Here is a 12,367-nt window from a genome sequence, read left to right as displayed (position 1 = left end):
TCCAGCCTCCACCAGCCACCTTCCATGGTCCCCATCATCTCCTGTCCTCCATCCAACCGCCCCGCACGATGCCTACCCCCACCCCCATGCACTGTGCATGCAGGCATAGCATGGCAGTAGCCATCTGTCACACTCTCAGCACCCTGTGGCACTGGCACAGCTCCCCATGCTTTGCCATGGCTGCGGCCGTGATGAGGGCTCACCTAGAGGACATACCAAGAGTGGGAGAACAAAGGGGAGTGGGCAGCAGAGCCCCAGACAGATAGATGAGCTCCCACACAGCCCTGCTCAGACCCCCCATAGATCCCCTTTATGCCGTCTCACACTAAAGGTGCAGCACTTCCCATATACTTTAGGCACAGGGAGCTGAGGATACCTGGGGCAGCAATGGGGTCCAGAGCATCCCAACCTCATCACCCCTGAAGGGTTCCAGACCTTTCCCCAGGGACCCTCCAAGCCCTGAAGCACTGTGGGTCTCTGCTCGGCCACTTGTTTTCAGCCCTAAAACCAAACCAGGGAGCATGGGGGCCAGCAGATCCCTGGCAACATGCACTGCATCCAGGCTAGAGCCAGGAAACCTGCCTGGAGCAAGGCGTGACCCACAGGAGAGATTGGAGCAGATGCTGCAGAGGACAGAGCAGCTGAGTGCGACATGGACTGAGATTTGTGCTAAAGCAGCTGGCACGCTGCTTTAGAAACGTCAGCTCATGGCCCCAGCTACACAGCCAGGTCATGGCCCCACAGAGTCACCTTGAGCATAGAGCTGATCTGGCTGCCCGGCCAGGCAGGGTTCCTGGGGTACCACATCCCCAGGATAAATGAAATGCAGGGAAGGAGCAGTAAGAAACGTGAGGCAGGTATTTGTGGGGAAGGATAGGGTATTTTGGACAGGAAGCTCTGTGCCGAAGGACAACAGAAACAACAGAACCACCGTGACCATGGGAAAGTGAGGCATGGAGGATTAAAGGCTGGGAGCAGACATGCAGAAGTGACAACACTGTTAAGGTCCTTCCCCAGCACCTCGGCCACCACAGCCCCCACGAGCCCAAGGGATGTGCCACCCCCTGGGGCACCCCCAGCACTCACCTGGGTAGCCTTGGCTTGCCTGCATGCCCTGACACTGACAGCACTGTGCTCGTGGCCTCGCTCTCCCCCAGGGACCATCACTCTCCCGGCACCCGCAGACCCATATTTGCCGCATGGCAGCAGCCGGCTGCTGCTACCCAATGCATATTTGATGACTGCTATTATTCTCATCTCTGCTCGTGAACGGAGGGATGGGAGCTAATCTTCCCTGTGCAGGGCTGGGGGGGAAAGCATGGATGGAGCAGCTGGAGGGGCAGCCAGCCCCGATCCCTTGTCCCTTTATCCCATGGTGACACAGCTGGACATAACCCAATCCCTTCCAGGACAAACGTGTCATGAGCCCCACATATGAGCAGACAGCAAAAGGCCCTGACCCACTCCTCCCCACAAGCCAAACCATGTTTAGGAAGAAAAATCACAGGGACATGGGACCACACACCAGTGAGCTCTCCTACAGTGGGGCTGGGACCCCAAGGAGGGGAGCATCCTGCACAGCAGCACCTCCAATCTCTGCTGCCTCCTCCCAGAGCCACACGCCTGGGCTCCATCTCCTCCCTGCCATAACACATCCCTGCCGTAATGCGGTGGGTATTTATTATGCTGATTCCTCAGAAAGCAAAAGGCTTAACTGCAAATTACAATCAATAGCCCCAATCCCCAAGGGGAGGGTTCATCATTTAGCAGGCGCAACCAGAGGAATTCTAAACTATTTGCCAGCCATAAATCCTCCTCTCCGCAGCCTCCCCAGCCAGCTCGGCACAATGTGCAATGTCTGCTTGGGGGTGACCCTTGTCGGCATTAGAAACAATTAAGCTGTCACTGTGGATCGTGGCTCTTATATACAGTCCCGAGCAGCGCTTTAAGATGTCAGTGTGATGGGGTGAGGGAAGCTGGTGGAGGCGAGCCTGCCGCAGTAACCATCTCTCATTGAATTAAATGAATGTATTTGGAGTCAGTCTCTTTTTATTACCTTGCGAACGATTCCTGACTAAATTAAATTATAAAAGGAGTGTTCAGCCAATCAAACCTGCTTGATTGCCTGGAACAAGCATTTTAAACAGTGCACGCCTGAGGCCTTTGCTGTTTCCACCATGAGATGGAGGGCGGCTGATGGACTGTATCAAAGCTGATCCACCCCGTTCTACACCTGGAGCACCACTCAGCAGCCACAAACAGCCCCACAGCACCAGCAAGAACCAGGGCAGGCTGGGTGCAGCCTTGAGGAGCAGGGCACGGTGCTAACGAAGGCAGAGAAGGCTGGAAGAGCAGAGATGGCAGCAGCTGCAATGCAGAGCAGCAGCCCCAACACAGCCATGCTGCCGCCTCTTGGCATCATCCAGGAGAGCCTCCTCTTGTACAGCAGGACACAGCGCACTGCCTGCCTCTGCACCACGTCCTGCACCTGCCTTCCTGCAAAAACATCCAGCAAGGAGTCCCTCTGCATCCCCCCCCTTTGCTAACAAGGGCTCTGAGCAATTCCATACAGCTCAGGAGGCTCTCAACACAACACAAACCACAAACGCTGCAGTGATTTCCCACCCACCCCTTGAGAGAGATCTTCAGGCAAACCTGCTGCTGCTGCTGCACTGAATTGCAATGCTTGCAGCTTTGAGCATCAGCACAGAACAATTACTGAATCTGTCTGAAAGAATGAGCACTGCAATTAGGATGCACGCAATTCCAAACACGGCTATGAACCCGCTTGCAAAAACAGCTACCCTGGCTTCAGAAAAGAAATTGGCTGCTTCTGGTTTAACTACTTTTCCTCCATCCGCTTCCCAAACGTAATTGCCCATTGGCTCACTTTGAAAGGATGAAATGCACCATTTCCTAAGTGAACAGCAAAGCTAATGAGAGGTTTTAATGATGGTGTGCTGGACCAGTCAGTTTTAAAAGTGAACACGCCAAGAGGAAGGCACTGACCAGGCAGGTTACACTGCATTTCAGCCTCACGTGAGCATCCACCATTTCCCCAGCTGCCCGGCCTAAGGATGAAGCACAGTCAGCACCTCCAGCTGCCCAGCTGTGCAATGGGGCTTGGGAGACTCCTTAGTTTGGAGTCAGAGAGTCAGGAAGTCAGGGACAAAACGAAACCAAAAGAACTCTTTGTGCGGGAGGCTCTTTGCCCATACAACCTTCACAGGAAATTTAAAGGGCGAGTTAATGTGCTGGAACGGCATCCCCCCCTCCACCCCCCTGGTTCACACAGAGAAGTGTTTGCTTTCTGCAGCCAGCTCAGACATAATGCTGCTAATTTGGAGCTCATTCTCCACTAGCTGCCACCATGATTGGGATTTGCTCTGTGCTCCAGCTGTGAACAAAGTCAGGAACAGGGAAGGGAACTTACAGAGTTCAAAGTCACCTTCTCAGCTTGGCTATGGTGAATAATATCATGCTTGGATATCCCACGCCACCTCGCAGAGGTCCTCTCCATCCTCAGAGCCCACTCACTGCTGCCTCATGATCTACTCCACCTTACCACCTTCTGCAGCAGCATCCGTCATAATTCAGGAGGCCAAAGGTAAAAAGAGAGTTAGAGAACACAGCAAACTGTCAAAGCACTGCAGGCGGCTGCCCTTGGGTCACATGAAATAACAACTTTTATTTTCTCCAATAAAATATTCCTTCCATTTCTGCTCCATCAGTTTGTGAGGGGTGGGGAGGAACACAGAGGAGGGAAGGAGCCCTGCTCAGACAAGTTTGCTATCAGACCTGTCCTCACAGTCAACAATCCACATCAGAATGAACTCTTTTCCAATGAAAGAAAATAAAAGCTATCGGCAACTCTTAATCCCAGAAGGAAAGAGCTGTTCTCTATCAGGCACTCTGAATGGTTTAGCATCAATACTTAATGAAAAAGCATGATTAGAAAAATCCCACATTTCTGAGGAAAAATATTCAAACAAGAAACACCGTTAAATGGAGATGGGGCAAAACCCACAGCATGGGATGGTGCTGAGCTGCAATGGGAATTAAGGGGCAGGGCTGAGATAGAAGCACAAACCCCAGCAATGCTCCTGGGGACCAACAGGCAGGACATGAGCGGAGCAAACTCCCAAGGTAACTCCTTGGGCCATGATATGCCAGAATTGAATCCTCACCGCAGCCTGTAACTCTCTGATCGTACCCTGCTGCAGTTTGGCCAGGTTAACCATTCCTTAACTGAGTTCTCACCTCTCGGTACCAGTTGGACAAGGATGTCCTACAAACCCCCCTGCAGAGCTGATAGGAGGCACAGAGTGCCATTATTTAATGTAACTGAGGGACCATCATAAATTCACCAGGGCTTGTGTGACTGAAGCCTCCAACAGTGAAAGCTGTAGAGACAACACATCCGGAGAGCAGAGGAGGAAGAACTTTGTTTTCTCTTTCAGATCAACACTTAAATTAAGTGAATAGACAAGCAGCAAAGCATTAGCAATGTTCTTCCAGCTCTGGTTCCTCTGTTCCAAAGCACGGGGCCACATTTGTCCACACATATGAACTTCCCACTGGCTGAGCAAGCCGCAGGCACATGAACACACAAACGTGTGCAAATCTTAGTGGGGCAGGACGTTGCTGGCTGCAGGAACTGTGTCCCAGAACAACTGGTTCCCCCTTTTTTTTCCTTTGTTTAAATATATTTCAGAAACATTACTTCACCTGAAACGCTGCAAGATGGAAACCCATCTTCCCCATCCCCACCTGCACGTACAGTAGCCTCATTTTAAGCCTTTCTCTAAGAGTAGCTTCACAGAAGCCACCTCGCTTTCCTGGCTGTGGAACACGTCTCTCTTTTTCTATTTTTTCTTTTTTTGTTTTGTTTGTTTAGTTTCTCTTTTACGTGGTCAGATCCAATTCTAGTGATTAAAGACAGGGCCAGGCACCAGCAAAGGGAGCTACTTCTTTACAATCTGAATGACATCTTCGTGCTCCATCATATGGGTTAAACCCACTCTTTGAGGGCTGTATTTTGTGCTCGTCCCCTTTAAAGAAAAACAGGGAGAAGGGTTAGAAGGCAACCGGTCAGAGATGCACGAGGACAAGGAATTCTGTTGTTAAACACCACTGTTAAACACTTACCCACACCAAGGCATATTTGAACTGGCTGGCTAATGATCTGTGGATCCGGTGGCACTGCAAGACAGACAGACAGCACGTGAGGCAGCTCAGGGACCCTTTGTAAACAACTGGATCATTAACCAGGATTTAAAAGCAACCCATATCTACACCAGAAATTACAACAGTGGCTTTGGAAGCCAGTTAGCAGCACTTAAAATACAAAATAGCTGCTCAGAAATCTACAGTTCACCAAAAGTTCAGTTTTGCTGCTTCCATGTGCTTTGTCACTGCTCTGTGTCAAGTAACTCTAAAAAGACCTTTTGTAGCAGTGAAGAAAGAAACCAAAGGCAGATGGAACCAGTGAAGGTAACAAAAAGGAGCTCAAATAAATCACAGCAGGCCCAAAGTTTCCTTCTACAGACTCATAATTATAAACAACAGAGAAATTACCACATGCTCCACAGAAGCTCCTTTCCGGAGGATAATGGCGTCTGTGAAGTCTGGTCTCTCTATGAAAAAACAAACGAAGGGATAAAAAGAATCACTGGTTTTGCACTGAACATGTTCTAACATGCTGATATTGTGTCACATTTTGTGCTTACTGCTCTCCAACCCCTTGCCTGGTCACACGTGCCAGCAGCCTCCCAGACACAACAGACATCCAGGTACTTGAAAGCACTGAACCTCTTCTGTCCACACTCCAGTACCCACAAGTACAGTTCTCCATGTCACAGTCAATAGCTTTCCTCACAACTCACCTTTTCCAAGCCCATTCCAAAGAATTGGCTTTCAGAGACACCACAGCCAAAGCACGCCTGCCTAAGTACAATGGCACCACTCTGCAGCTTAACAAACTCACAGAAAATTCCTTAATCCTCTCATATTCACCCAGTTTAGAGTTGTGATCACAGCCAGAGGAGGAAGGTCTTGGAAAAGGAGTAAGTCATAGATGTGCCTTCACCACCAGGAAAAGCTACAGGTGAACAGTAAAGCAAAAGGAGGATCAAAGGCTTCTGAGCTCCGAAAGCCCAGCATGGGAATCACCAAATCTCCCACAGAAGGAACAGGAGCAGTAATCAGTTCATCACAGACAGCACACGGTAACTATTAGAGGAAGGAAGCTACAAGCTTGCAAACTTTTCTTCATGATAACATCATGAAAAGCCTTATAAAAATTCAGCTCTTCCAGGGCAGAGAGAATGGGTGCGTGGATCAGATGAAACAGAAAGCACTTCCCAAGACTTAATGCTGAAAGCTGGTTAGGGAGTACTGAACTGCAGCATTTCCAAGAGATCACTCACAGCCAGGCATCCAAACCCCGCTGGCAGCCTGTCTGTGTTTGGTGAGTAGCAGCCCTTTGTGCTTTTCAAACCTTCTGCTCAGCTAATGGCAACTTACGTCCTCGTTTCTTGGTGTAGATGCAGGTAAGTGCCAGGTATTCCCACAGCTTTTCCAGCAAGTAGTCCAGGTTCAATTTCATGCCACAGCTGTCAAACACCAGGAAAGACTCTGTGTTTATTGCTGTTGTGATTTAGAGATCCACAAGAACAAGGTGAAACATCTAATTACAGCGCTAGGGTACAAGGGGAAAAGTCTGTAATGGTGTCATTACAGGAAAAGCACACAATGAAATTAATAGGGCTTTCAGAAAGGAAAGTAGCTTTGAAGCAGCAAAGCCCCAGACAGATACATCAGTGCTTCCAAGGGAACGAGCACTCTGCCCTGCAGATGGTGTGAGGAAGGCAAGCAGTCTGCCTCTGCAAGGGAAGGAAGACCAGAAAAAGCTGCAGTGACTCCCTGCTCCTACCTGATTACAACACTGTGGGGTCTCCGAGCAAGACGATCCACTTCCTCCATAGATATCTGGTCAATCTTGTTATAAACCTAAGTCAAATGAGAAACAGTGCATTCTTTAAGATGTCAGTTCAGCAGCAACACAAAACAGACACGTACATGTGGGTGTAACAAGGCAGTTTCAGCATCTGATATAGAAACATGGATCCTATCAGTCAGAAGGCAAGCCAAGGCTTTTAGTAAATTAACCTCCTGAAATTCAGGAGCCTAAAATCTAAGTTTGGACCTTCTAAAGCTCTCAATTTGGGATGAAAACATGAATTTAGCTGCAGGCTCAGTCATTATCAAAGGGAGCCATTAAATGACCTTTGGCTCAAGGAAACATTTACAAGAACTCAAATGTGGAGTGCTGGCAGCAGAGGAACCAAAAGCTCCACAGCACAACAGCAAGCTGTGCCACCACGCTGCAGAGCTCACACTGCTCCACGGCAGCCAGCCACTAGAGGGCACAAGGAGAGCACACAGCACAGCTGCGCAGGTATAAATAGCAAAAAACGCCCACCTCCTCATCCCCAAATTGTTACTGCTTTAAGACTCAGGAAGACGCAGTTTCCTTCTATAAAGACGCGTTGGGTGCTGCAGAAGGGAGGTTGTTCCTGAGATACTCACGTAAAGGCATGGCATGTAGACCCTGTTGCCTACAATCACATCAATGAACTCGTCAGGGGAACAATCCTCTCTGAAGAGGACCTCAGCGTTGAAGATTTCTGAGGTGAATATTGTCAAGGTCCAAATCCAGCATAACTAAACACAGCTGTGGGCCAATGGGCTGAGCCTGCATAGTGCAGTGGAACAAAGATGGGGAAAATCAACCCAGGCCTCCTCTTACCCCACTGAGCACACAGCAAGGCCATCCCACAGCGGGTATCCTTTGGCACAAGAGCCTCTCATTTTAGGAAAAGGATACTATATTCATGGAGGATGAGCTGTACCAACTTCTCGGAGCACTGAGTTAGTGTGACAGTCGAGTTGAAGGATATACCTCCACCCTTCTTCGGCTGCAAAACAACAAACCAACTTCAGAACAGCCTGCAAAATCCAACCCCCGCTTCAGTCTGTCCAGCGCAATGGGCAGCACACACTGCCCATGGCTTTCATTAAGCAGCCTGACACAAGCTGTGCTTGTAACAGCCCAGGAAACCTCACCTTGAAGTAAATATTTGGCTTGCTTTTATTCAGACGGATCCCTACGGATTCCAGTTCTTTCTCCAGCAGGGCCCTGCAGGGACACTGCATGTTAGTACCCGTGAGATTGAGCCCAGCCAGGTGACACCCACTCTCCCTCTTTGACTGTCACATTGACACAACCTTGTCATGAACTTTCCCTGCAACATAACAACCCCTGCTAATGCACGACAGGGTCTGCAGTGCAAATCCAGCTCAAGAGCCCCATCTCTGCACAGTCATCCTGGAGGAATGATCTTTCAACTGAGAAGCTCAAGCTGAGGTCTGCAGAACGTTCTGTAAATGCTGCTCTCAGTTAGCCAGCATGCCTCTAATGGAGCACAACCTCAATCTTGCACTTGAGCCTAAATAGCAACTCTCCAGTGTACATAGGATATGGCGTTTCAGGGAGCTGGAATGTTTTCTGGGCACATGGAAACTGCAGAACCTGACTCACCATCCCAACCCCACACACCCAGACGCACGCACTCACCGCTGCACTTCGCCCTTTGTGGCATCCAGCATCATAATGACAACGTCTGCTGTCCTGGCCACAGCTATTACCTGCCGACCTCTGCCCTTCCCTGAGGAGAGAGGACATGGATGTGTATAAAGAAGAAAAACCAGCTATGAGTCTTGTGACAGATGGGGACTCCCATTTGGAAGTAAGGAAACAGATCCTGCAATCCTGTACTGCCTGTAGTCAAGGGGTCCCTGTGTGAGTGGTCTGGCCCAACCAATGCTATCTTATGCCCAGCACAAGCCCCAAAAATACTCCTTGCTGTTGCTCTTCTGTCATGGCATTCACAACTAGCACACATAACGCTGTCTGCATACAGCTGTACACATAAATGTCACTGCTGCCAGCTGGACAGACAGCCCAGACCTGTGCAGTGGGAGTGGTTACAGGTGACAGACACAGCTTATGCAGGGCAGCAATGTGGGCACTTTCTGGTCAAAAGGGAGAAAGACCCAATTGACCAGGCTGTGCTCCAATAAGAGACTATTAGCATGTTTTCCTATATTTTGGAAAGGTTTCTTTTAACGTGACCAGCTGATAAGAAAGATAACGAAGCTGAAGCCCAGAACCAGAAGTCATGGGAGGACTTGAAGGGAATTAATCAAAAGCAGTTACTGTTTAGCTGTAATTCCCCCGTCCGCCTCTCCAGAATCTTTCTTTAGATTCCCTCTGTACCAGAAAGCAGATGAGCAAAATAACACTCATGCAAGAAGGTGAGAAGTGACTGACTTGCTTTGGCTCCCACCTCCAGAAAAGCATCTTTCTGCTACATATAGAGCCTTATGTGGGCCAGGGATAAGAATCGTGCCTCACATAAGATCAAGAATGTCAGTTTGGAAAGCCAACGTGGGAACTATTGGCCTGGGAAAGCTGCTGATGTTTGATCTGGGTAAGAATGATACTGAGGACAAGTCCCTCCTTTACATCAATGTAGAGATCAGCCAACCTTGTGCTGCTCCTTCAATGATTCCAGGCAGATCCAATAGCTGAATATTGGCTCCTTTGTACTGCAAAGGAAACGAATGGAAAGTTGAAAGCCTTGTGCCAGGTACCTCAGCTGCCCTGGAAGCCCCCAGCACATGCAGAGCTCCAAAGCCTGCAGAGAGTGGAACTGAATGAACTCAGTATATTGAGTACAACAATTTTCCATACAACTGGTGGCTTTGCTGTGATGAGGCAACCTCTGAACTGCTTCCCATTAAGCTGTGTTCAACTGTGGGTCATTACTGCAGCTCTGACCTCCTAAAGAGTCACATAACTGCAGTCTGACAAAAACACCAGGAAAACAGCACAGCGCAACTGCAACAATATCCCAAACTGATAGAAATGAAAGGAGAAAAGGAAATACAACAACTCTTTTGGTCTAAAAAGTAAAGTTCTGTAATAAGCAAATGCCATCATCCCATCCCTTACTACCAGAACTACTGGCGTGTGTTGCAGGTCTTACAATACCTTACAAGGGAGACCTTTGTTCGTTGCATCTACAGGGTCATTATCTTTCAAGCCACTGCTGCAGTGAGTCCTCAGTAACAGCTTCAGCTGGTGACTGGAGCTTGAAGCTGCATTTGGATGCATTACAGTGCTGGTGTTCATTTTAACACCAATACGTCTGCTTTCATTACTTAAATCTGCCTTCAATTCTGACCCAAGTTTCCTCATTACTCTTGGATACTTTTCAATTTGATGCCCTTTACCATTTGCTTTACTGGTAGACACTCAAACCACCGCTACTAAAATTCCTCAAGGACAGGAGTAGTCGTATTTTCTTTCCCAATTGATCCCAGTACAGATTGCCTCTTTTAAAGCTTCATTAAAAACAAATCTGTCAAGGTTTCCAACCATCTGGTCAATGGAGCCAATAGCAGTTATAAAAAATTCAGCTGAGAACTCCTGTATTGCTCTGGTCAGTTGAACTGCGCCATACGAAACCCTGATCAGGCAGTCAATCTCAAAGAGTTATGCAGCCTGGAGAAGAGCTACATCAGCACTGCAGGTTGCAGACTTGATATCGCAAGCACTCAAGACTTCGTGAAGTTTAAAGCAGAGGTCAGCAGAGATCTCTGGATGCTGGTAATATGAGTGTAACTGGTGTGAGCAGACTCCTCTACACGTCTGGGTTTCTTACCACTATATTCTGTGAAACGGGGAAAAATCCTACTTACTTCTATGACTCCGGGGATACACGTCAGGGTTGTGAACTCATAAGATGCAGCTTCGCTGGCAGTTGAGGTCATTAGACTCAAAAACGTGGACTGAAAAAGCAAGAGTTTACCATTACAAGTGATACTCAAAGGAAAGCAAAACATGCAATACTAACAAGTGCTCATCACCCACCCAGGGCCTGAAGCAGTAACGGGTCTGGTGCTTCTCCAGTGTGAAGACAAAGCCCTATAGAACTCTTACCTATGTTCTCAGCAGTGCTGTGGCTGCACTATTGAACACTGCATTAACTAATGGCAGGAAGGTGAAGTACAAAGAGACGACAGATCCCTGAATTACAGTCGGAAACCCAGAGGAACCACATTAAAGGTGAACTGTGCCAGCACTGACCTTACCCACAGAAGGGAAACCGATCAGCGCCACTCGGGCATCCCCGGATTTCATCACATCGAATCCTTCTCCTTTGGCAGCCGAGGATTTGGACGGTTCTAAGAGCTGCGCTCGGTACTTGGCGAGTTTCGCCTTCAGCAGCCCGAGGTGGTACTCGGTAGCTGGAACAACAGCACACGGCAGCTGGTTACACACAGAGCGTGATATCAGCACTACGAACAACAGCCTCATAATGAACCTCAGATCGCAGCCTGTGCTTTAACACATTAATTACAGCCTGAATCGCCATCAGGGGCCGATCAGGCCCGGCCCCACCAAGGGTACGGAGTGGGCTCGCACAGCCCCCAGCCCAAACGCCCCCCCACAGCCACGGCCCCCCGCCCCCATCGCGGTACCTTTGTTCTTCTGTGTGCGGGCGATCTCCTTCTCGATCTCGGAGATCTTCTCCAGGATCCCCATGGCGCGGCCCAGCCCGGCTCCTCACGCCGCCAGCCGGAAGTGCTCCAGGTCCGTCCGCCTAAAGGCTCCGGCCTGCGTCTACTTCCGCCGCCTGGGAGGGTTGCGCCGTGCACTCCTCACACCGCTCCGGCCGCCGCCCCTCGCCCTGAGTTCCGCCCGCCTCCGTGGTCCCACTCAGCCCCTTCCCATCACTGGGATCCCAAAAGGGCTGGTGGGGAGAGGGATACGTGGCAGAACCCGATGGATGCGTTAGGGACAGGGATTGAGCTTCCCCCCACCACACCCCCTATTAAAGGCAATTCCTGAGCCCTTTGGAACGGAGATCGAGGAGCTGTAGAATATGCTGACAATAGCAGGACAAGGGGAAATGGTTTTAAGTTAAAAGAGGGAAGATTTAGGTTGGATGTTAGGGGGAAGTTCTTCACTAGGAGAGTGGTTAGGCCCTGGAACAGGCTGCACAGGGAGGTTGTGGATGCCCCGTCCTTGGAGGTGTTCAAGGCCAGGTTGGACGGGGCCATGGGCAACCTGATCTATGGGGTCTCTATGGGGTCTCCTGGGCAACCTGATGTAGTAAAGGTGTATGTTTGGTGGCCCTGCCAGGCAGGGGGGTTGGAACTACATGATCCTTGAGGTCCCTTCCAACCCGGGTCATTCTGTGATTCTGTGATTCAGCAGCAATTTGGATCCCTGGAT

General features: G+C 49.6%; 1 protein-coding gene across 1 annotated transcript; it reads right to left on the bottom strand.

Annotated features, from left to right (window-relative positions):
• Window positions 1-3,668: 3,668 nt before the first annotated feature.
• Window positions 3,669-11,744, bottom strand: DRG2 (developmentally regulated GTP binding protein 2). The gene is made up of 13 exons (XM_015876980.1): window positions 11,611-11,744; window positions 11,216-11,376; window positions 10,828-10,917; window positions 9,612-9,672; window positions 8,639-8,729; window positions 8,128-8,200; window positions 7,889-7,979; window positions 7,591-7,688; window positions 6,935-7,011; window positions 6,526-6,614; window positions 5,578-5,636; window positions 5,149-5,202; window positions 3,669-5,051 (listed from the first exon to the last, which is right to left on the bottom strand). Exons 1-13 carry the CDS (start codon window positions 11,672-11,674, stop codon window positions 4,965-4,967), a joined length of 1,095 nt encoding a protein of 364 aa, XP_015732466.1. The 5' UTR covers window positions 11,675-11,744; the 3' UTR covers window positions 3,669-4,964.
• Window positions 11,745-12,367: the final 623 nt, after the last annotated feature.

Source organism: Coturnix japonica, chromosome 14, assembly GCF_001577835.2.
Source record: "Coturnix japonica isolate 7356 chromosome 14, Coturnix japonica 2.1, whole genome shotgun sequence".
Lineage (NCBI taxonomy): Eukaryota > Metazoa > Chordata > Aves > Galliformes > Phasianidae > Coturnix > Coturnix japonica.
Note: the sequence above shows the minus strand (reverse complement) of the source record. Positions and strands in the feature narration are given on the sequence as shown.

Bases quoted from the DNA above. Each gene is read 5' to 3' on its own strand.
- DRG2 (XM_015876980.1), bottom strand. From the start codon at position 11,674: ATGGGGATCCTGGAGAAGATCTCCGAGATCGAGAAGGAGATCGCCCGC. The intron at 5,637-6,525 runs GTAAGTTGCCAT...GTTTTTTCATAG, and splicing joins CTACACCAAGAAACGAGGAC to AGAGACCAGACTTCACAGAC. The intron at 5,203-5,577 runs GTAATTTCTCTG...TCTGTCTTGCAG, and splicing joins GAGCTTCTGTGGAGCATGTG to TGCCACCGGATCCACAGATC.